The 25,420-nt window shown below is 42.4% G+C and overlaps 1 protein-coding gene and 1 non-coding gene across 2 annotated transcripts; both read left to right on the top strand.

Annotated features, from left to right (window-relative positions):
* The first annotated feature begins 12,443 nt into the window (after window positions 1–12,443).
* Window positions 12,444–12,516, top strand: TRNAK-UUU (transfer RNA lysine (anticodon UUU)). Its single transcript has one exon. It is a non-coding gene; the product is annotated as a tRNA-Lys (tRNA).
* Window positions 12,517–20,997: 8,481 nt separating this feature from the next.
* On the top strand, window positions 20,998–21,933 carry LOC123133912 (uncharacterized). Its single transcript, XM_044553295.1, has one exon. The coding sequence runs from the start codon at window positions 21,099–21,101 to the stop codon at window positions 21,774–21,776; it is 678 nt and encodes a 225-aa protein (XP_044409230.1). The 5' UTR covers window positions 20,998–21,098; the 3' UTR covers window positions 21,777–21,933.
* Window positions 21,934–25,420: the final 3,487 nt, after the last annotated feature.

Here is a 25,420-nt window from a genome sequence, read left to right as displayed (position 1 = left end):
GTAACATGTGGTTTGATAGCTCTAAACATTGCAACCTGATGTTAATTTCTGTAAAGTCTGAAACTGTTATTATTTGCAATCTTGCCATGTGTGTTTGAGCATGTTCTAGTGATTTCTGGAGATAGCTCAGTGTTCATTTTTTGTTATGCTTTACCTGTACTTCATGCCCATGTCGTTTGTTTTCATGTTGAGGTCCTGTAGGATGTTGTTTTGGTGCTTGCAATATGCCTAGTTGATGTTTTGAACAGCTTGTCCTTTAAACTTGTATAGAGTGTGTGTTGAACCGTTGCTCCGTTTTGAGTGTGCTCTATATGAAACTTGCTTAGAATTTCATGTAGTTTCATATTATCATGTTGCATCCTTGTTTTGAGGTGTTTTCTTGATGTTTGGGTGCATTTCGCATCAATGCCATGTTTAACTTGTTTTGCTCATATTTTCTAGGCCGTAGCTCCGAATTAAATGAACTTTATATGTAACTTGACTAGAATCTCGTATAGATCATCATGGTGCATCTTAACTTGATGTTTAACAACTTGAACATAAGGTTTATTCAGATCTGTACCAACTTCGAAATTTGCATATGAGGACTTACTGCAATTGTTATATGTTGTTCCCGGCCTCATTTAATCTTGTCTTGATGTGTTGCTCTTGTTTGCATCATCTCTTGCCATGAGAAGCTTCATGTAGTCTTGCCTTGCATCATACTTGGTTGAGCATCATGTCTTGTTCATGTGTGGTGTGTTTACTATGTTGTGTGCTTCTTCTCGATAGTTCCCATTTCGTTGCGATCGTGAGGATTCGTTCGTCTACGCTTGGTTCGTCTTCGTGGCTTCATCTTCTTCATGGACTCGTTCTTCTTCCTTGCGGGATTTCAGGCAAGATGACCGCTACCCTGGATCTCACTACTATCATTGTTATGCTAGTTGCTTCGTTCTATCGCTTTGCTGCGCTACCTATCACCTGTTTATCAAGCCTCCCATATTGCCATGAACCTCTAACCTTTGACACTTTTCCTATGCAAACCGTTGTTTGGCTATGTTACCGCTTTTGCTCAGCCCCTCTTATAGCGTTGTTAGTTGCAGGTGAAGTTGAAGATTGCTCCATGGTGGACAGGGTTATGTTGGGATATCACAATATCTCTTATATTATTAATGCATTTATATATTTGGTAAAGGGTGGAAGGCTCGGCCTTATGCCTGGTGTTTTGTTCCACTCTTGCCGCCCTAGTTTCCATCATACTGGTGTTATGTTCTCGGATTTTGCATTCCTTACGCGGTCGGGTGATTTATGGGACCCCCTTGACAGTTCGCTTTCAATAAAACTCCTCCAGCAAGGCCCAACATTGGTTTTACCATTTGCCTCACCACCACCTACATTTCCCTTGGGAGTAATTAACCCGAGGGTCATCTTTATTATAGCCCCCCCCCCCGGGCCAGTGCTTGTCTAAGTGTTGGTCCGAACTAGAGCCCTTTGCAGCGCCCCCTCAGGGAAACTTGAGGTCTGGTTTTAGTTGTACGGATTGCTCATCCGGTGTTGCCCTGAGAACGAGATATGTGCAGCTCCTATCGGGATTGTCGGCGCATCGGGCGGTCTTGCTGGTCTTGTTTTACCATTATCGAAATGTCTTGTAAACCGGGATTCCGAGTCTGATCGGGTCTTCCTGGGAGAAGGTATATCCTTCGTTGATCGCGAGAGCTTATCATGGGCTAAGTTGGGACACCCCTGCAGGGTATAATCTTTCAAAAGCCGTGCCTGCGGTTCTAGGCAGATGGGAATTTGTTAATGTCCGGTTGTAGATAACTTGATACCAGATCCGAATTAAAATGCATCAACCGTGTGTGTAGCCGTGATGGTCTCTTTTCGGCGGAGTCCGGGAAGTGAACACGGTTTCTGGGTTATGTTTGACGTAAGTAGGAGTTCAGGATCACTTCTTGATCATTGCTAGCTTCACGACCGTTCCGCTTGTTCTCTTCTCGCTCTTATTTGCGTATGTTAGCCACCATATATGCTTAGTCGCTGCCGCAACCTCACCACTTTACCCCTTCCTTTCCCTTTAAGCTTTGCTAGTCTTGATACCCATGGTAATGGGATTGCTGAGTCCTCGTGGCTCACAGATTACTACAACAACAGTTGCAGGTACAGGTTTTTGCGATGATCATGACGCGAGAGCGATGCTTGCTTGCGTTGAGTTCTTCTTCTGCTTCTTCGATCAGGGGATAGGTTCCAGGTCGGCAGCCTGGGCTAGGGTGGATGTCGTTTGAGTTTCTGTTTGTGTTTCATCCGTAGTCGGATGGTGCTCTTATGTAAGATGATGTTGTATTCGTGTGGCATTGTATGCCTTATGTATGTATCCCCATCTATTATGTAATGTTAATGTGATGATATCCACCTTGCAAAAGCGTTTCAATATGCGGGTCTATCCTTGGTGGGACCTTCGAGTTCCTTTTGGATAGGGTCGCATATTGGGCGTGACACAAAACATCTAGAAGACCAATATAGTATGAGTTCCTCCTTGATGTGTGCATATCACAAAATGTGAGTGAACGCAAGTGCACATATACAATAATTAAAAATTTGAGGAGCTCAGAATCTATAGAATGCAACCAGATATGAAGATATGAAAACAAGCATTAGACATGAGAGGAAAACAATCAAAACACATGAGTGTGCAAGATTATATGTCAAACATACAAGCACTCATGACACAACCTCTTACCAAAGCTACCATAAGAATAAGAGGAAACAAACAAAGTGGCCGGCAAGGAATAAATGATATCAAGGAAAGATATGAACTTTCTCATGTAGAAAAATTTCTGAGTGTCCAATCATAATCATGATATGTATCCACAAAGAAACTATGCATACACAAAATAGACGCAATTGATAAGAACATGATATACACAAGTGAATCCATTATTATACCACTGAAACCTAGTCATAATAGCAAGGAACATGGCACAAAGCACATGGCACAAATTGATCTCATTTGCATAACACAAAGTGAAGCAAGCAATCAAAAGATCCGATAAGCCAAAAGGATAAAAGAATATTATGATTTGGGCAAAGGAGTGTTCTAAGGAAAATAGAGAAGCTCGCCATGATTTGTGCACTATTTAGAATATATTTTCTGTATTTGGATACAAGTGCACAAAATAGGATCATCACTCCCCCAAAATCAATAAGAACACAAAACAATTGCAAGCAAGCATAGATAAGAAAAGAAGCCTAGCATTTGCAACAAGCATATGGTTGAGCAACATGTGAATGAGGCAACCTAAGAATAGGCACAACCAAAATGATGTGTGTGAATCACGTCAAAGCACTTGAGAAGACTAATATAAGGATGAGAATTAAGAATCAACATAGTCTTGAGTAAATGAGATACAAGGTGCAAGACATGTCCTTCCCACACACACGAAGTTAAGAAGGTCACACACACATCAAGCAAATGGGTTCACAAGCTCACTAATAGAAAATTAAATCAAAGCTTGTGACAACCCATGATGAAGATAGGAAATAATAGGTTTCTCAAGACAAGCATGAGGACAATAATCTTCACCAAAAATGAGTGCACTAAGATGCAAAGAGGTAATAAACGCACTCATACAACAAATGCTTCCATGGAGCCACCAAAGATATAAAAAGAGAATGAAATGGTGGACATGAAAGAATAGGGATATCAACTAGAGATGTAACTTCTCTCATGTGTATAAGATTCTAGGTAGATGATATCCACAAAGAAGGATGTACACATGAAATAGTTACTAAAGGAAAGAATAAGATATCCAAACGGGAGTCATAAAATATACCAATGAGATCTTTGCTTGAAAGCATAGCACATGGCTTAATATAATCTTATTGTATATTAATGAACTCCAAACACACAACCATCAAAGACATCATAACTAGCAACAAGAGATCATTGTTGGGATGCTTTGAGAAAGGATACAAGTATCACATGAATGAGTCAAGAAATTCATGCCATGATGCAACCTACACACGGTTGACCCCATTTCTATATATATATATGCATGAAGTAAATAGTTGTTACCGAGATAGCATTGGTATGAAGTCGTAGATCAATAATATGTCCAATCTTGGTTCTAATTTCCTCATAGTGCCACCACCTTCATGAATAAGCCAAGCACCCAATGCTTCTCAAATGTACCTAAAACATTTTAAATATAATATGGTCCCCAAACTTATTGGGTCCGAAGCAGTTAGCACAACTACAACACATAGGGTAAAACCACTTAAGTATGTGCATATCGATATGAATTTGAATTTCATGCACATCTTAGCTATTAAGAATTTGATGGATAAAATAAAGAAAACAAGGCATGTGAATTTACACATAGTAAATATGCATGCACAAGCCTACCAAAAGCTAGGGAGATACAAATTGGACAAATGAACACATAACCGTTAATACTTCCAATAACATCACTAGTCATTAATGTGTCTAAAATGAATCAAAGTGACAAATCAACATATGATAGCGCACAAAGTTCAACATATGAACCAAAGAAAACCAACGAGCACGTATAAGATATGCATTGCACACATACTCATAGGAATATCTCACTCAAGTAGATGTAGGACACTATAAACAATGAGATAGCAAAATCCCATACCTCCATACAAACCAATAAGATGAATTTGAACAAAATGGCATTTTGGGTTATCATTCGGTGTAGAAACAAAATAAGTACATGATCATCTATACTAACACAAGCATAACATGAGAGTTTTAGAAATAAACACAATGCTTGGATAGTATATTATTAACATTCCAATTAGATAGATCATCATGCAAAGCAACAATTGGAATAGCTTTAATCAACCGATTTTCCAAATATGATTTTGAAGATAGCCATGGGCAAAACCACACAAAAATGCCATATGTAAACAAGGCATTGCATGCCACAGAGATATAAGATAATCTCAAATATATTATAAGTGGCATCCCATAATTGTTCATATTAATAAGGATTGTGATATGCACAAAGCATATCACTCCCCCATAATATGATGATCCATGTATTATCCACAAGAAGCAAATAAAACCCAACTAATGATAATTAATGGAGAGAATTTGAATTTCAAATGAGCTTTACATACCACATAGTAACTAGATAATATTGCACTAACAATACTGGGTGGTATCCCACTTACATACACATTTAAGGTTTGTGATATCCGTAAATATCTCAAAAGAGCCAAGGAAGATTCAACTAATGAAGCAATAAAGGCTTGAAACCACACACACAAATATATTAAGTGCATTGAACCTACAAATGCTAGATAACACAAATCAAGCATACTAGGAAGCACAACTATACAAGCACATGCTAGGTACAAAACCTAAACATGCAAGGGACATAGTAACTTTCAATGTAAACAATGCAAGTACAAGTTACCGCAAATAGGAGTATTGGATTGATAGATACGATGATAATCCACTTGACTTGGCATTAGCCATAACATATGGTGAAAATAGTTTTTCTTCATGAAGTAGCCAAGTCTCCAATGCCCTCCACACACCTATTGATCAAGTTTGAGCTTGATGGTCCCCAACCAAGTTGGGTCCTAAGAAGTTAATAACAATAGGCTTGGCAACCCAAATGGTCTTGTCCACTTTCAAACTTCTTTGGGAACCCACAAACTTGGCAAACACATTGCCAACAATATCCTTCCTTAGCGAATAATGATTATTGACTATAGGAGTCTTAGATATGTTACCGTTGGGACAAGATGAAGCTATGTGTCCCTTCTTACGGCAAATATAGCAACATGCGCTCCCCTTTCTCTTCTTCTTTACCTTTTTAACTTGGAGAGCATTATCTTGGTTAGTCATGGGAAGAGGCCTTTCATTATCTTGATATTGAACTTGAGGCCACTTCCCTTGATGCTTCACATTTGAAGCCTTCTTCTTCAATGGACAAGATCTCACATGGTGTCCAACATTCTTGCACTTGAAGCAAGTAATGTTGGACGAATTCTTGACTTGAGCTTGTCCCTTCTTCTTGTTCTTGGGCTTCTTCTTGTTGTAGATGAAATCAAGTCCTATTTTGTCTTGAGGGTCCTTTTGCACACTCAAGATATTATCACAACATTTTTCCAAGTCTTTCTTCAAACTAGTGACTTGGGCCTTGAGCTCTTTATTTTCCTCTACAAGGTTAGTATTAACAAAAGAACTAGAGGAAGTAGAAGCTTCATTGTTAGAGCAACAAGGCATGGTGAGCAATTCATTACAAGATATACCAATATCATGTAGAGAGGAATTGCAAGGACTAGCACATGACAATAAGGCATTTCGAGTAGAAGATGTGCTAATATCCACATGAGTCTCACATGATTTTACCTTGGTGACCATAGCCTCATGAGCTAACTTTAACTCATCATGAGAGATTAGAAGATCCTCATGAATGCCTGAGAGCTTTTTATGACTTTCTCCCAATTTCCCATAATTGCTAGTTAGCAAATCAAGTTGAGTCCTTAGCTCAACATTTTCTTTTAATATCGATGCTTCACACAAGATAGAGTTAGTAGCACAAGCATCATTATCAATATGAGAGGAGCATGTATAGGCTAGAGACTCCGCATGAGTAGCTTGAAGTTCCTCATGAGACTTAGAGATTTTGGTGAGCTCTCCTTTTGACCTTCTTGTAGTCAAGGTCAAGGTGCTCAAAATCCTCTTTAAGTTTACAATGAGTAACTTCAATCTCTTCTTTTAAAGACCTCAAGTCACTAAGACATTGATGAGCCATAGCAAGTTCATGTTCAAGTTGTTCACTTTTTGCTTGCTCGTAAAGGAATAAGTCGTTATGTTTTTTAAAGCAGGCAAGAACATCTTGGAGCCTTTTATAAGTGTTATTTTTAGCTCTACGAAGAGTTTTCCCAATCTCATAGAGATTTTGAGTCAAGACTTCATCATCTTCCTCATTACAACTATCATCATTATCACTAAGAGAAGATGATACCTCGTCATTACCTCTTGCCATGAGGCACATGTGAACACAAGGGGTTGATGATGATTCTTTTGGAGAGGAGGGTTCTTCATCAACCAAGCATGCCTCATTTTTCTTGATTTCCTCTACATGGTTAGTTTCACAAAGAGAACTAGAGGGAATCACGGCATTTTGAATATAGCAACACAAACGACCAAGCATATCATCACACGAATTTATGAGTGCATCATTAGATGATATGCAAGGACTCTCTACACAAGAATGTATGATATTTTCGGTGTTAGATATGCTCGTGTCCATAGAAGATACATCACTCATATCAACATAAGCAAGATCATCAATGAAGATCTTAATACCATCATCACGAGATATGTCTTCACTTACCATGTCATTACCTTGTGGTAAGCCACATGTTCGTGAAGTGAAAGATTTTGAGGGTATGCAAGTAATCGAAGGTGGAAGCAATAAAGAGCTCTTCATGATTTAGAAATGTGGAGAACTCCTCCATTAACTCCCCAAAAATAATATTGTCTTCATCAAGATTGGACCCACCATATATATCTTCAATTTTTGTACAAGCCTCATGAGCCAACAAACAAGACGAGATTGACTTGAACACCTCGAAGGTTATAGCTTGGTGAATGACACTTAAAGCTTCACAATCAAGATGCATATCATCAAGTGATGGAGATTGTCCATCCTTTAGATTTGAATTCCCTACAACCACAATCCGCAAAGCATTTGGACCCATGGCCCGAAAGTGACAAAGCATACGCAATCTCCATATAATGTAATTTGTGCCATTAAAACAAAATGTGTCATCATGCGCTAGTTCACTAGTCGACATCATTACTCTCTAGGCGGTTAAGCCTAATAAGGAGAGACCTAGCTCTGATACCAATTGAAAGGACCATGATGTCGCCTAGAGGGGGGGTGAATAGGCATTTTAAAATCTTTTACGGACTTGGCTATATCCTAATGATGGAATAAACTAAGCGGATACTTTTCAAGCACAAATCATAAATATACTAGGCTCACTAAGTGCACCAACAACTTAGCATAAACAAGATGAGCACAACAAGGATATGAGTAAGCACAAGTTACACAAACTTACTTAATGTATATCACAAGATATGGAAATGAATAATACACACATCCACAAGTAGGCAATACAAGCTTACACAAATTGTATCACAATATATGGAATTGAATGATACAAGCAAACTCAAGTAAGCACTACAAGCTTACACAAGATATGTTACAAGCTAGCAATTCACACTAAACACAAGATAGAACAATAGTAGGAAGTATGAGTTGCGGACTATAAAGTGTTGGCCTAAATAATCTCTAAGATATGGTAACCAACACAATATAATGAGGACAACAAGAATAGTGAATGCACAGTCAAGTGACCAAGGTAAACCACAAGTAAGGAGTTAGGGTTAGGGATAACCGATAGTCACCGTTAGAGAGGTGGATGTTACCACGAAGGCACACCAACACCACGAAGGCTCACCCTCTTCTCCTTGAGATATCACCATGAAGGCGATTCCCAACCACTAGTGGTAGACCTTGAGGTGGCCTCCAAACCTTCACAAACTTTCCAGGGGACAAATCACAAGTTGATTCCTCACCGGAGCACTCCTACCGCCTAGGAGTCTCCAACCTCCAAGAGTAACAAGATTAAGGGGGGAATGCTCAAGACTTGCTCAAATCACGAATTGCTTGGTAAAAAGAGAGAGGAGAAGTGGTTGTATGCTTGGATGAAATCTCTCTCAAGAACTCTCACAAATCTCTTCGAGGTGTAGCACGAGAAGGCTCAAATCCCTCTCTCTCAAATCACACCAAAAGCAACTAATGTTATGGAGGGATGGGAGAGGAGAGGAACAATGGAGGAGGTCAACCAATGAACCCTAGATCCATGGAGTAGTTTCCCCCCAAATGGATTGGAGTTTTGAGGCTTGGGGGAGGAGGATAGAGCTCAAAAGAATGGGGAAATCTCAGATCCAAAAGCACACACTCGATGGGGAAGAAGGGTGCCTTATATAGTGCCCCACCAAATCTGCCCGTCACGCACAGAAAAACGCAGCCCGGAACTTCTAGGCAAGCCCGGAACTTCCAGGCCCCCTATTAAACACATATGTGCAAACTCTCTGGTTAACTCGGAACTTTCCCCGGAACTTGCCCGGAACTTCCAGGCCCCGGAACTTCCGGGCTGCCCGAAACTTCCGTCCCCGCAGAAAACAGCCAGCATACCGAAAGTAAAACATGCATAACTTTTTCATACGAACTCCGATTTTGATGATCTTGGGCTCGTTTTGAAGCTATGGAAAAGCTCCAGGTCCTCAAATAGAGAACCACCCAAAATAAACCAAAATGGAGGGTACAAAGTATGGAAATGTTAGATCATATATTTTGGGAAACTATTTGGCTTTGACTTTTCTTTGGTATAAAGGATATGAGTGGAATTATGTATAAAAGATGTTGACTTGAGCAAAGCCATCACAAACCCCTTTGATCCCTTCTTAATAGTGCGGGATCCCTATAACTCAAGAATCATAAAAGAGCTACACTACATAGCTATCGAGAATCCATTTTTGAGTGTATATGTTTCTTTTTGGTGGTCATCACTCCACAACACTAATGTCAAAGGAACTAATACCTTTGACACGAGCCGTTCACTTGAGCTTGATGTTGATGTTTCTTATTGGCTCAAGATGAAGGCAAGACATTGGTGAAGTCTTCAAGTCTCTCCCCCATACACAATGTGGGGAAGCTTTGCTTTGTATTCATCTTCACTTATCCATCATGTGATCATCCACAAGCTTCAAGCATGTAATCCTTTGGGATGGTTATCTTGAACTTGCCCTTGTCAACCATGATCACCAACACTTGATGTCATCCTCTCATAGACACTTGAAATCTCTTTCTCGATGCGAGCCCATGAGCATCACCTAACCCTCAGAAACATAGACAACACATAGTATGGGTTAGTACACAGAGTGCAATTGATAATTTCTTATCATACCACAAGATCCTATGTGGTGCATCTTTTGCGCTCGTGTGTTGACCACTTAGAGTTCGATCTTTGAGCTTCATCTTGGTCAACCTATATCTCTACTCCATGTTTAATCTTGACGTCTTGAAGGGTATATTGAATTCTTCACTTGAATAGCTTGCTTGAATACTTGATCAATCATGACTCACACATGAGTCCATTATGATCATATCTTTGAGCCACTCCTTAAGATACTCCAATGAACTTCATTTTGATCATCTCAATGTAATTGTTGCTTCAAAGGAGTTGTCTTACATTATTCTTCAATCATATTCCAATGGGACTAACCTTCAAATGTATATATCTCAATGCAAACATTAGTCCATAAGGATTGTCATTAATTACCAAAACCACACATGGGGACTACATGTACTTTCAAACACCTTACAACTTCCTAAGAGTGGTGCTGTCATTTTAGCTTTGCTTCACACCATGTGCAATAAACAAATGTTGCACATAAATCACAAAAAAAGAATCATCAATTCAAACAGTCAACAATGCAGTTAACTACATAATGACAATATGCCCACACTTGGAAGCTAAAAAAGTTGTGTACCATGTTGTGCTATATATAGCTAATGAGGGTTACAGAGTATTAGTCCTCTGTTCTTGATACAGTGTATTAGTGTGAATATGCATAATTCTTGATAGTGTATTAGTCCTTTGTTCCTGCAAACACACAAAGAACATAGTTAGCCAGCTGGTAAAACAAGAATCTTCAAAGAGCAATTCTTATCAAGGTGATCATTGGAAAAATTAAATACAGTACATACCACTGCATTTTAGAGCAACATGTGAAGATAACATGAATGAGACTATATGGGCTTGGGGCAAAGCCATTTACTCCATCCGTTCCTAAATATAAGTCTTTATAGAGATTTCACTATGAATCACATACGGATGTATGTAGATGCATTTTAGAGTGTATACTCACTCATTTTGCTCCGTATGCAGTCCATAGTGAGATCTCTACAAAGACTTATACTTCCTTCGTCCGAAAAAACTTGTCCCAAGCTTGTCTTTCAAATGGATATATCTAGCACTAACTTGGGTCATCCGAACAGAAAACTTGGCCCAACGGGGCGACCCAAACAGACGCCTGTGTCCGCCTGCTGTTCGTCCCCGACCCAAACCTGGCCCAAATCTGGGAACAAATGGGTACGAAGTGGACGGAAGCGGACGCTCTCGTCCACCGCTGTCGCCCGCTCGTGTCGGCCCCTTGTCCCATATGTCAGCGACTACAACTTTTACCTCCACAACACCATTGCGATTTCTGCCTCCACAACGCCCGCAGCAAGGCCACCGACGCAGGTCGCCGACGCGCGCTCGGCCGCTCCTCCGCGCCGCAGCGAGGCCACCGGCGCAGGTCGCCGACGCGCGCTCGGCCGCTCCTCGGCGCCGCCGCGAGGCCACCGGCGCAGGTCTCCTCCACGCGCTCGGCCGCTACTCTGCGCCGCAGCGAGGCTACCGGCGCAGGGCTCCTCCGCGCGCTCCTGTTGGGGCTCGAGGCCCGAACGGCGGCGCGAGCAGAGGGTGGCTACAGCAGAAGCGCGAGGAGGAGAGGAGGGGCGGCGCGAGGGAGAGAGAAGGGGTGGTGTGAGGGAGATAGGACGGGCGCCGCGACGAGGAGGGGGCGGGCGCCGCGAGGAAGAGAGGAGGGGGCGGGCGGCGCGAGGGAGAGAGAAGGGGGCGGGCGGCGCGAGGAAGAGAGAAGGGGGTGTGCGGCGCGAGGAGTTTGGGTCTGCTTTTGTGCCGCACGTTGGATACAACACTTGTCCGCCCCATATCCGCTAGGCGGACAGGTGACCCAAACGGACACGAAATGGACAAAATCCGTGTCCGTTTGGGTCCTTAAGTTGGATCCGGCTTGCCTGCTCCCTCCCTATGCTCCCATCCGTACTCCCACTTCATCCTACGGCTGTTTTTTTTTCCTTTTTTCTTTCTAATCTAATCATCTCCCCCCCCCCCTGATTTTAAGGAGGTGGGGTCGGGCCTTATTTTGTTCCAATCAAATCTAGCCACATACGCGGGAGCATGGATGAGCACACGCGCGGGGAGCAGTCAAGTCTCGTCCCCTTACGTCGGAGTTGCTCTTAGACACCACGTATAACTTTCCTTTGAACAACAATATTCTAGAACAGTCCAGGATCTTCCAACTTGAAAGAGTCCATTACTGGTCCCTGGCCCTGGGGTAGCAAAGGCTACACATTTAATGCAACGATGAAGTGCAAGAATGCAGTAGTCTTTGAACAGATCGAGCCGGACACGGATGAACTTTCTAGTGTCGAAATTGAAGAAGCGGACCCACCCACGGAGCTTGCAGTGACTTCCAAAGTTTGAAACCTCGCGCGTCTGAGATCAAGCTAGCGAACTTGAATTCGACTATAAAGCCAGGTTGAAACATTCTTACAAGAGCCGTCTTAGCTCAGCTGGTAGAGCGCGTGGCTTTTAACCACGTGGTCGTGGGTTCGATTCCCACAGACGGCGTTTTTTGATCTCCTGTGTTTTGGCCCGGCATTTTCCTCCAACGGCCTGGTCCTTGGGACACTGAATTGTACACATTTTTTATTTGAAACCCTCAAAGTTTATTGCTCATATCAAAAGAGTTACATCATCTATTATATTTAAAAAATATTTTACGTACTTACGAAAATAAAGATAATTAGCTTAAAAATTCCATAATAATTAGAAACAAATGACCTTTAATTCGGTGTGCCTATTTCCGTTTAACAGAGTACAACCATTAGATCTACATAAACCAGATGGACCCCATATGCGAGATCACAACGAGTCCGAAGGCTGGACAATCCCACAAGGCCACGAGCAAGCAGGCCAACCAAAAAAAGAAAAAATGGTACAATCTTTCTGTAACATGACCAAACTCCCTCACGTCTCCCTCCCCCCAACCCCCAACAAAAAGCAAAAAACTATACACAGATGCAAACTCTTCCCATGAGATCCCTTTAGGCCTCGTTTGGCACAAGGGGGTCGGATGGGTTTTGAGGGGATTATCCCCGCGAGGCCCAGGCAACCCGTTTGGTACGCGAGGGTTAGATGGGCCAAACCACTCGGTTCCCCTTCGATCCCCTTCTACCCACGCGCTTCAGAAGACTCGAGGGGGGGCAAGGATTTGGTCGCCCGACACTCCTCGCAAGACGCCGCCGTCGCCGACTCCTCCCCGCCACCCGACGCCTCGACGCCGGCGTACTGGACTTCTCCCCGGTGGTAAGTCATCGTCGCCTCTCCCCCCCCCCTCCCTCCCCCCTCCTCTCCCGGGAGAAGTCTATGCCATGGCCGCCACCTCCCGCACGCCTTCCGTCCGCCTCGTCCTCACCGGCGAGCATGCCAAGAACGGTGTATCCTACCCTAACCCTACCTGGATAGCTCGCCAAGGACGGCGTCCTCTTCTAGCCCCTCTTATACCCTAACCCTAGCTCGTCTGATGCATCTAGGAGGATAAATTGGCAGATTCTAAACCAAATTTGCCCCCTCTTGGTGACTGCTGTTGATCCCGCAACACTAGTATATTCTTGAGCCTGACATATGTATCTTCTTGGCAAGGTGCTTTTGTGGCCAGTTAACTAGATGAAGAAACATTGGAAAGGAAAGAAAGGAGTTGTGTCAAGCTCAAGTTGAGCCTATGAGATTTCTGGACCTTGTTAATTAATTGGTATTAGTGGCCAGCCGATTGCATGCATACGTGTCCTCACAATATGCGTCCAATATGCTATGTATCAAATATGTCATATACTTGCTAGACTTTTGCATACTTGGTTGGAGTTTGATCCATGTGTTGTTCTTCATGACCGGATAATGTTTCAAATAATCTGTGATGAAACAGGCAAAGCTTGTTCATTAGTTCTTATAGTTGCTCTGTGTACTTATACAACACGGCACATCGGTGTTGTCGCATAGTCTAGGTCTTATTGTAATCTGTAGCCATGTTTTTATGATTAGTATGTTCTAATGCAATTTATGTTGTACACAATTGTCAATTATGCATCTGTTGTGATGTCGCGTACTGTAACCGATGTAATTGTTGAATGATATATGGATGCTGTAAGGACATATTTATCCCTAAGGTGTTTTGGTGATTGATGACAATGCTTTTGCGGACTAATCGTGTGCCTTGAGTTTTTCAGACGTTTCATCACTAAGCACAAGACGGTTTGGTGCCCCTCGAAGACTATTGAAGATTGCATTTTTCTACGTTTCTTTTTGGTGGAATTGAGTTGTAGGAAAGTCGTACTATTAAGAGGGGCGTCCGCGTTGGAAAGGTTCGGGTGGAATCATCACGTACACATTTACTCCCTTTGCACCGCCTTTCCCTTTGCGCTTTGGAGCATCCTCCTTTGTCTTCCTTTTTATGCAAAAAGAAGGATTCCTAGTGTTGCTTTTCTAAGGCATGCGGTAGTACTGCTCCTAGGAGCGGTAGTACCGCAGGACCCTACGGTAGTACCGCAAGCCCTTGTGGTAGTACCGTAGGCGCACACGGTAGTATCGCTCCTAAGGAGCTGTAGTACCGTGGCCTCAGATCAGACTCAACCTCTCGTGCGGCTGTAGGGGCGGATGTAAATTTTTACATCCGCGTCCTACGTGGTAGTACCGCCCCATGCGCGTGGTAGTACCGTGAGTCCTGGTCTGGCACAACAACATGAGCGAAAGTAGGGGCGGATGTAATTTTTTACGTCCGCTCCCTGCGCGGTAGTACCGCATGCCAGGCGCGATAGTACCGTGTCGGATTTTTGCACTCTTTGATTTTCAGCAGAAGTAGGCACGGATGTATTTTTATTCATCCGCGCCCTTCCCAGGCTAGTCCAATCTGGCCTTGCGGTAGTACCGCAAGGGGGAGTGGTAGTACCGCCCTCAGCCTTGGCGGCTCTGGCCTAGACTAGCTCCTGCCTTTGCAGCGGTAGTACCGCGGTCCGCCGCGGTAGTACCGTCAGCCCCTGCGGTAGTACCGCTTGTCTGGAGCGGTAGTACCGCAGGTCGCGGGCTGAGTAAGTGGATAATGGTTGGATTTGTCTCTACACTATATAAGGGGTGTCTTCTTCCTCTAGTTGACCACCTCTTCCATCCCTAAGCTCCATTGTTGCTCCAAGCTCCATTTTCGCCCGATCTCTCTCCCTAGCCAATCAAACTCGTTGATTTGCTCGGGATTGGTTGAGAAGGCCCCGATCTACACTTCCACCAAGAGAAATTCGATTCCCCCACTAATCCCTTGCAGATCTTGTTACTCTTGGGTGTTTGAGCACCCTAGATGGTTGAGGTCACCGCGGAGCCATAGTCCATTGTAGTGAAGCTTCGTGGTGTCGTTGGGAGCCTCCAATTAAGTTGTGGAGATTGCCCCAACCTTATTTGTAAAGGTTCGGTCGCCGCCTTCAAGGGCACCAATAGTGGAATCACGGTATCTCGTATTGTGTGAGGGCGTGAGGAGAATACGGTGGCCCTAGTGGCCTCTTGGGGAGCATTGTGCCTCCACACCGCTCTAACGGAGACGTACTTCCCCTCAAAAGGAAGGAAATTGGTAACACATCCTCGTCTTCACCAGCTCCACTCTTGGTTATCTCGTGCGTTTACTTGTGCAAGCTTATTTGTGTTGTATCCCTTGCTTGCTTGTGTATTTGTTGTTGTTGCATCATATAGGTTGCTCACCTAGTTGCATATCTAGACAACCTACTTTGATGCACAGTTTAATTTGGTAAAGAAAAGCTAAAAATTGTTAGTTGCTTATTCACCCCCCCCCCCCTCTAGTCAACTATATCGATCCTTTCAGATGCCATCATTTAGCCCTTTGTCTTTTCATAGTTGCTATTTTACGTAGTTTGGTATTAACCAAATAGTTTCAGTTTTGAGCAAGTATTCAAAGGCGTGGGGTTGGTCTAATCAGAGCTCTATGCATATGTTGTTTACAATTTATTTTCACTCTTGTAGTTTCCATCTTGTCAGTGAATTAAGATTCTAGTTCTGTTTTTAGAATTTGATTAACATGCAATAATTTTAAGTTCTGATTTAACTTCCCCCTTGGTTGAGATTATAAGCATGGCACATACTGACTTTCAAGCTTAGTAGAAGATTTATTTGCATGTGATTTAGCTTTCCTTCCCTTTGCTGGACCTTGTGTCAAGCTCAAGTTGAGCCTGTGAGATTTCCGGACCTTGTTAATTAATTGGTTTAGTGGCCAGCCGATTGCATGCATACGTGTCCTGTTCACCAGCTCCAGACTCCTAGTGCTCTGCTTCTTCCCTTTGCTTAACTGGGATAACTGGAAAGCGAGCCACACAGTCTAGTTTATCTGCTCTCTCGAAACCGCTGCCCCGCTGTGACCTCCTCCCTCCATTATTGGTGTGTTGTGGATGTAGTGGAGGTCTTTACTGCTGTTGTCGTGTGTTTCGAGAGAGCGACTAGTCAATGGTTTATGGGCGATGATCGATATGTTGGTTGCACATGTATAATTGACTGTGTTTACGTAATCTTAGATGATTTTTTGATTCAGATAGTTTTGGCATTTTCCTGAGCTTCTCCACAATGGATATTGCGTAAATAGAATTGGTATGCGTGACTCGGCAATGAAATCCTTATAGGAGCCTTGTAGAAGCATTAGGCAGGTAGAAGAACTACTTGTATTATTGTATAAAACTAAATCTCTGTAATAATGTTACCATGGCTACCAAAGAGTGTTTCTGTGTTCTCTTTGTGATGGCAGTGTGGTGCAAATTGTATTAGTGATGGTGATGGTGATGGTCTGATGTTGTAACTGTTATTCGTATGTGCGGTGAGCCTGTGACCATGGACAACACAAGTTACAAGTCTAATTTCTGTGCACTTTTAGTGAAGCAAATAGTCCTCTAGCTAGCTAGCTAACTTGGTCTTGTATTAATGGTATCACGCAGATTGGTTCTTATTTCTGTCATTCATTTATTATCTAGCTAGCTAGCATTTCCATTGAACTGAATCTATGTAATGGACCTTGCTAACTTGTTCTCCCTCCATGGACCTTGCAGCCTCTTCCATGCTCCACCACCATCAGCCTCCTTAACCCCGACCGAAGAGCTGGCCTTTTCCCCAGTAAGATGTAACTTTTAGTTAATTCTCCGTGAGTGTTGGTGGAACAATGCAGTAGGGATGTTTGTTTCTATAGTATATATGAATGATTGTGTGTCATCTTACATGTTGCTGGTATGTTCTTATTTTGACAGAGGCCTGCTGCTTGGATTCTTGTTGGGGTGGACGAGTTGCCTCCATCTTGGGATCCAGTTGTCACGCCTAAATTCGGTAATATAGACCAACTTTTTGGCCTCTTGACCTCATTTCTATCATGTCTTAACCGAAGTACTATATCCTACTTGATGGCTCTTGTAGTCTTACTATGTGGTATGTCTTATTAATAATTTGCTTCGAGTCAAGTAAACCATGAAATGTAGTTCTTATTTGTTGCTTCCTGATTCTAGTTTTAGTGCCGAGATGAACTCCAAGATTATCGATCGAATTAGGAAGAGGAGAAGCAAGGATGATGAAGATATGATGTCCTTTATTCTGCCCGTATTGCATCGAACGCGTAGTAGAGGGCCAATCGAGAGAACTCAGCGACATAGCTCCATCTTATATGGCAAGAAGCGGGTTGATGATATCCTTACAGGGCATGTTAAGAATTACCTAGTAGCTTATAGGATGGAGCCACGTATCTTCCGGGCTTTGGCATCTTACCTTAGAAGAGAAAATCTGATATTGAATAAAAGAATTAAGGTGGAGGAGAAGTTAGCCTTTTTCTTGTACATGGTGTCTCACAACGCATCTTATGAAGATCTTCAGCTAGAATTTCAGCATAGTGGACAAACATTTCATGAGTACATCAATGAGTTCTTCAACATCGTCCCCATTTTAGCTAGTCGATTTTTGAAGCCCCCGAACATTGATGAGCCACATCCAGTAATCTCCACCGACACAAGATTTTATCCTTACTTCCAGGTTTCCATTTTTAATGCTTCCATAATTCCTTTTCTTATCTAACTTATAGTTCTTTATTGACCTGCAATCTTTTCTTCCAGAACTGTTTAGGAGCCATTGATGGGTCACATGTTCCTATAACGGCAACACCTAGAATTGCTGCTCCATTTCGGAATAGGAAGGGTACCTTGAGTCATAATATTATGGTTGCCTGTGACTTCGATCTAAGATTCACTTTCATATCATGTGGTTGGGAGGGTTCAACTACGGATGCGAGGGTTCTTCATTCTGCAATTAGCAAAGGATTTAGAGTACCCGAGGGAAAGTTTTACCTAGTTGATGGGGGTTATGCAAACACTCAGTCATTTCTCGCACCTTATCGGGGTGTCCGGTATCATTTGAAGGAATTTGGTCATGGACATCCTCAACCACAAAACCACAGGGAATAGTTCAATCATCGACATGCTGTTCTACGGAACCATGTGGAAAGGTCTCTAGGAATTCTTAAGAAGCGCTTCCCAATTCTTCATGTTGGCACACTGCATTCAATCGAGAACCAAGTGAAACTTCCCGCAGCTGCCGCAGTTCGTCACAATATCATCAAAATGGAGAATGGTGACGAGACTTGGCTTGACAACCAGCCCGATAACATAGCGCCAAATGTTTTTGTTGATCTCCCGAATGGCGACGAGAATAACTATGGGAACAACGACTTAGGGAACACTCTAAGGGATGAAATAGCAATGCAAATGTGGGAAGCATACCTATGTAGGATTAACAAGGTTGAGAAAGTTGCTTGGTGTAGCCTCTGTTGCCTTGATGTTGCCTGTATACAGCCTCTGTTGGTCTTGATGTAGCTCTAACAAGGCCATGATATAATTCCTTGAAATATACCTGATTGTTGTTGTGCTCTTAATATCATTTACTTGAGACATACCTGATCATTTACTTGTACATAAGTACTCCCTCTGTCAACTGGATCCTCTATTTGTGGGTCTTGGAATTGAAATTGAATGAGAAATATCTGCATTGAATTGAAATGAGATGTAATTTTGTCAACAGTAGCAACATTACCTTGTTTTCTTCAATATCATCAGTTTTTTCTGGTGTCATTAAACCAGGTTGAGAAGTCGAACAAAGCAGAGGAAGAATGGGACGTTTGCAGGGCCCTCGAAATCGTCTGTTTAAGAGTCTCGTCAGTTGCTTTTGTGTCGACGCTATTGTTGTCAGCACGCTTAAATGTACGCATGTCTTATGTATTCTCAGCATGCTTAAATGTACGCTTGTCTTTCCTTGGACTTGTGAATGCCGAAAACGTATGAGATATTTTTGGTTCCAAGTCATGCTGATGTGAGAGATTATGTTGCTGTTATGTGACATTGCAATTATGTGATGATATATTGGTTCCAAGTCAAGCAAATTATGTTGTTCATGTGAAGAACTGTTGCAAGATTAGATTTTTAACTGTTTTACACCATTTTAGTTCAATATGAAAATCCCTCCCAATCAAACAGTGTTCTGTACGGAGGGGGATTTGAGGTATGTGTGGCTGGAGAGGGGGGTTTGAGGTTTCAAGGGGATTGGGTGGAAGAGGGGGATTCACCAAATCCCGTCGTATCCAAACCTTCACATTCCCTTCCTATCAAACAAGGCCGAAGGGGTGAAAGTGCCAATAAGGACAAGCGAGGCCCACAGCCACAACACAGTGGTCAGTGGCACGCGATCAGCAGATTGCCTCGCCTCAGGGCTCAGGCTCAGGCTCAGGCTGTGTTTGGTTGAGCTTTTGAAGCCTACTCCTGGCTTTTGGAAGCTATAAGCTAACCAAAGGGGGGAAAAGAGAAGCAGGATCTGGAGAAGTTACAACTTCCTCGTAGTGTATTTTTCGAAGCAGGTGAACCCCCAACTTCAGCAATGCATTTTTAGCTGTCCCCTGAGAGTTTGATGGTATTTACCCACCTTTGCCACTGGTAAGTGGAAAACGATTCGGTCGATGGACAAGGGCAGCCCACACGAGAGGAGGGCTCATCCAGAAACCTCCTGCTCGATCCCCATCCACCCGAGCGGCAGCTAGGGTTCCTAGCCGCCGCCAGCGCTGCCGCCGCCCCTCCACCGCCGCATGCCAACCCACCGGCGCCGCCTCCTGCGTTCGCCTCCCCGCCGCGACCTCCTTCCTCCTCCATTGCTTGCCGGACCTCCTCCAACCAGCAAGGGCCGCCGCCCTCCACCGCCGGCGACGCCTCCCGCTGCCCCGCTGTGACCTCCTCCCTCCATTCTCCAAAGTAGATGCTCCCCTTTCCTCCCACTCGCCATTCCCCTCCCGCCTCCTGTACAAGTAGAAAGAGGATGTATTTTTTTTTGCTATGTCATATTGTCGCCAATTGATGTTTTAAAGTGGATGAAATTTGGATGCGATGATGCATATTGCTTGTCATATTTTTGTGTATTGATGTGAAGTGGAAGAGATTTTGATAGTATTGCTGCACATTGTTGCATGTCCAGTACACTGGCTGTTTATTGATGAATACTTGCTGCATTTTGTTGTACATTGGATGATTGTGTGCTACGACGGGAAGTAGCACCGACACAAGCGGATCCCGTTGAAGAGGTGGAGAACGATACACCCTATATTTAGGAATGGAGGGAGTATTATTATGGGGTCAATATCTATTTATATGCAATATGCAACATTAAAGTATAATCGTTGAATTCGTATGTGTTAGCTATGAATCATCTAAATTGTCATAATTTTTCTTTGCAAAACGGTCGTTCTATTGCAACCAATGTACATAACACTATTTTACGGTCTACTTGCACATAAAAATATTGAATCATTGTCCAAGGTCATTACAGACAATTCACAGTGAAATCTACAGTTTCGCAGCTGTTTCAGCCAAACAGCTTTCAGCTTTTCCACAGCTGAAAGTTCACAGCTCACATCTCACAGCAGCTTTTACAGAATCTGCAGCTCAACCAAACACAGCCTCAGTGTGTGTAGAGCTACTATCTACAGTATAATTTGATTTGATTTGTGCCCGGCCCGACCTCCCCACGATCGCTAAATATAAGAGCCACAGCGCCCCGCCGCCGCCGGTGACGTGCTGTTTGCGTTTGCCTACTACTTCATGAGGCGGCCTCACTCCTTTCAAGTCCTGACCGCCACCAAGGATGACATGAACACTTTGTGCCCAAGCACTGACTGGTCCTGGAAAAGCATGCCGGCACCCTTCGCTAAGGATGAAAAGATCGAATCCTACGCCCTTCACCCGGACGGACACACCATATTTGTGTCTTCGTACATCAACGACATCAACCGTGGCACCTTCTCCTTTGACACCAAGACCCGTGAGTGGAGGCGCCATGGGGAATGGATGTTCCCTTTCGTGCTTGAAGGCTACTTCGACGCCGACCTAGATGCATGGGTTGGGCTACACCCTGATGGCTACATCTGCTCCTGCCAAGTTCCCTCCCTCAGCAATAGCAGCAGCACATTGCAGCAGCCCAACTGGAAGATGGCCAAGGAGCACAGGATGTGGAACCCATACCATCAGTTGGCTAGAGGGCGAGGGCCTACTCTCACCTACATGGGCAACTCCAGATTTTTCCTTGTTGATTGTGTGGCGGCCGATGGTTTAGAGTTCCAGGATGCTTTTGGTGACTCTCGTGGCTGCGTGCTCAACATGACCACGTTTCATCTCAGGTACGATAGTGAGGGAAATCTGCGAATCAAAGACAGGAACACTACCTCTTGTCGTGTGTCTAAGCAACTCTCGACGTTCTCCCCTGTGGCGTTCTGGATGTAGCTACAGCAAAGGAAACTGCTCATGCGTTCTGGATGTAGCTACAGCAAAGGAAACTGCTCATGCTGTTTTTATTTATTTAGCTGTATGTCAGCTATGTTCATCATCCTATCTGTAAATTACTCCCTCCATTTTTCTATATACAAGGCCACTTTGTAAATTGGGTCCAACTTTGACCATCGATTTGAGCAACAAAATATATGTATACTCCACGCAAACTATGGGCATATAACATATAATTTTGTTGCTCAAATTGATGATCAAAGTTAAGCCCAAATTATGAAATGGCCTTTAGAAAAGAGAGGGAGTATGATTTGAATTAATAAAAAGCAAACCGTTTATTGTGTGGAACCTTTCGGAGCTCTTAATTGTTAATTCTGTAAATGCAGAAACCGTGTTTCAGCAACTTATGTTAATTTCTGTAATAATAAATATAGATGTGAGTTGGAATCTATTCTCTTGATGAATATAGCTGACATATTCTCATCTTATCGCAAACATTTACTAATTTATTATATGGACTGGAGAATGTTAATTCATGGTCGCTTCCTTTCCTTGACATGGTAATACGTACATTCTCCTGTCCATAAGTCCAAGAATAGGTTAAATTTCGAACATCTTTAGGATTCAGATTTGTGTTTCATAAAAGAACACAATCAGGTTTCGGACTCACTTTATGGAGAAGCTAACCATTGATCGATATGTAAACTCATTAGGATGCTTGTGTGAAGAATGCCGATAAAATAATATTTTACTCCCTCCGTCCCAAAATAACTGTCTCAACTTTGTACTAGAGCTTGAGACGCTTATTTTGGGACGGAGGGAGTACATGACATGGCTAATGCCGGGTCTACTTATTTACAATTTGCATTCTGTTAAAATGCAAAGAATTTATTTCTTGGCAACTAAATCATCCCATGTTTAGTTGCTTTTATGCATTACTGATTTACAATCAGTTGCCAAAGAAAGCCTTAACTAATTGTTATGCTAGTGCAAAACATGATTTAGCAGCTACTTTTTACACTACACATTTTGTGATAAGTTACTTGTTCTGCTGTTGTTCCATGTTCGTTAATTGTGCATCACATGTTCACATGTGCATCACATGTTCGTTAATTGTGCATCACATGTTTTGAACTAAGATTAGTTCAACCTTAATTCAAAACTGCGATACTTATTATGGATTGGAGGGAGTATTAAAGTTCATGCTCTATATCATGGTGTGTTCTCTTTTTGGTTTCATTGGTCATTATGTGTTTCTAAAGATCCTTTGAAGATCAATACCAATCTTTGTTTAGTTACTACAAAAGCATTCTGGCCAAATAAAAATCGACCAAGAGATGATAACAAGGAGATAGAAGTTGTCAATTTTGTGATAATTTGAGTCTTTTGATGATTTGTTCTTCCATGTCCAGTAAATGTGGTCCAGTAGCAAAACATTTTCTGTTAGATGCCGGGACTTCAGACTTCTCTTCTGAACTGATCCTCTTCTGCTGGCAATCTTCGATGCTTTTGGTGATAAATTAAAAGTTGGATCGAGAAAGGTGTTTTGGCTGAATTGTTGACCAATAGGAGTTCAACCATGTTGTGATGGTTGCCACCCCGATCTTTCTTTTTGCACTATTAACTCTGCATCGAACAAAGCAAGTGTCCTGGCACTGTCAAGCTATTATTCAGATCAAAGTTTCAGGTATACTCGCACACTTGGTTGCGGCCTCAGTTATATATATATATATATATATATGCATTTTATATTCAGCTACTTCACGGAATAATTTTGTATTGAAACTGTGACACTCACTGAGCTAGACAAATATGTATAGCAAACTTCTAGCCATTGAAGAGTGACGTTTCAACTTCCGAACTTTTAGTCTGCCTAGTCATTTTGTTTCTCAAGTCGCACAGGTAAGCCTGTGAGTTTACCTGATGTATTATGCTGGTTTTCATTGAAGTGCTATGGTAATTTCTGTTATTCTCTTTGCAAGTGAGAAGTAAAAAGAATGCACGGATGTGTGTACATGGAGGGAGAACAATATGCTATGCTTGGTTCTAGTTGTCCTGGGAGTAGTATAAATTTGGCCTTTATATATGCGATTTGTTCCTTCTCTCTTATATACGGCTTGCCTGTTTACTATCTGAACATGACACTACAGAGCCACTTTGTCTACAAGGACTTGCCAGGTAAGGTGCCAAGTGGGAATGTGGGATCCCGCCAAAATCCCACTTCTAATTCATTCTGTGTTTTCTAGCTCAAATTTTGTACTCCCTGAATCCGTGACAAGTAATATGGGTCGGAGGGAATACTAGAAATCGCAAAATGAACTAGAAGTGTGACTTTGGCGGGATCCCACTTGCATCTCTATTGGCAGGGGATGCTTGTGAGTTTGCTTGCTTGTGTAAAATTATTAATTCATTATTGGCACTTGCAAGCTTCAGTCGGTTATGACTTCCGATCGTTGTTTCTAGACCAAGAAAGTTCCAAAAATGTGTGACCTTGGGCTTCAAAAAATGAATATGCAAACAGTGAATTTTTCATTTTTCTATTGCCTGAACCATAACAAACACTCATCAAGTCTCTGAGATTTTCTATATCCTCTATGAATGCTCCGCTTGTTTAGTTTGTGGACTAAAATGCTTGGATGATTGTTTTTAGTGAAACAACCAAATAGTTATAAGGGATAGAAAATAGTAAGCTGCAAGAAACAAATCGTTGTCACTTAAGCACCAGAGTACTGATTTAGGTGACTAGCATGCAAATTAAGTAAGATTTATCAGTAGAACAGAAAAATCGATCATAGTACTGCTTAAGTGAAATGCCAGTGTTGGTTATCTGAACACTCTGAAGAATTGCTTGCAGAAGCAGTTTAGTGCTTAGTAAGTTGTTAAGAGTACAAATTTCTAGGCTTGAATAGTGGTTCATCTCCTAGTAAGCTGTTCTTTTTGCTAATTGTAGCTGATGAAAAAGTAACTTACCATAAATGATAGGAGCGCTGTTAGTATGCTGCATCACAAAGATATATGTCAGAGAGTCAGACCAGTGATGAAAAATAGTAAGAATTCTCTATGGCAAAATACATGCACAACTTGATAATGAAAGATCATTTGTATCGCTCGAAAAGTGAAGGTACGCTTTGATGTTCTTGCAAGTTCCACCCTCTTATAGTTACATATAAAGTTTTTTTCACTCGCAAGCAACAGAAAATCACGGTTCATGAATCTTCCTATAGGATGACAAGACTTGCTACTGAAGAATGATTTGATGGTAAGTAACTGATGACCATAAACTCAAGTACTTTAAATTGAAACAGGAACATCTGATGGTCGCAAATCCACATTCAAATTTAGGAGCTGAAACGGCATGTATTGGTTTAGATACCCCAAAAATGTACTTCCTCCGTTCCTAAATATTTGTCTTTCTAGACATTTCAAATAACTACTATATACGGATGTATATAGACATATTTTAAAGTGTAGATTCACTCATTTTGCTCTGTATGTAGTCACTTGTTGAAATGCCTAGAAAGACAAGTATTTAGGAACGGAGGGAGTACGTATTAAGGAACTCGATGAAGAAATATATTCTGCGGGGAAGAGAAAACACATTATACTCACTGACCAGGTTAGTGCGTGCATACCTTGCTACAGAC

Source organism: Triticum aestivum, chromosome 6B (assembly GCF_018294505.1).
Source record: "Triticum aestivum cultivar Chinese Spring chromosome 6B, IWGSC CS RefSeq v2.1, whole genome shotgun sequence".
Classification (NCBI taxonomy): Eukaryota; Viridiplantae; Streptophyta; class Magnoliopsida; order Poales; family Poaceae; genus Triticum; species Triticum aestivum.
This window is presented reverse-complemented; position numbering and strand designations above follow the sequence as displayed.

Coding starts and splice junctions, on each gene's coding strand:
- LOC123133912 (XM_044553295.1), top strand. CDS start 21,099: ATGAGGCGGCCTCACTCCTTTCAAGTCCTGACCGCCACCAAGGATGAC.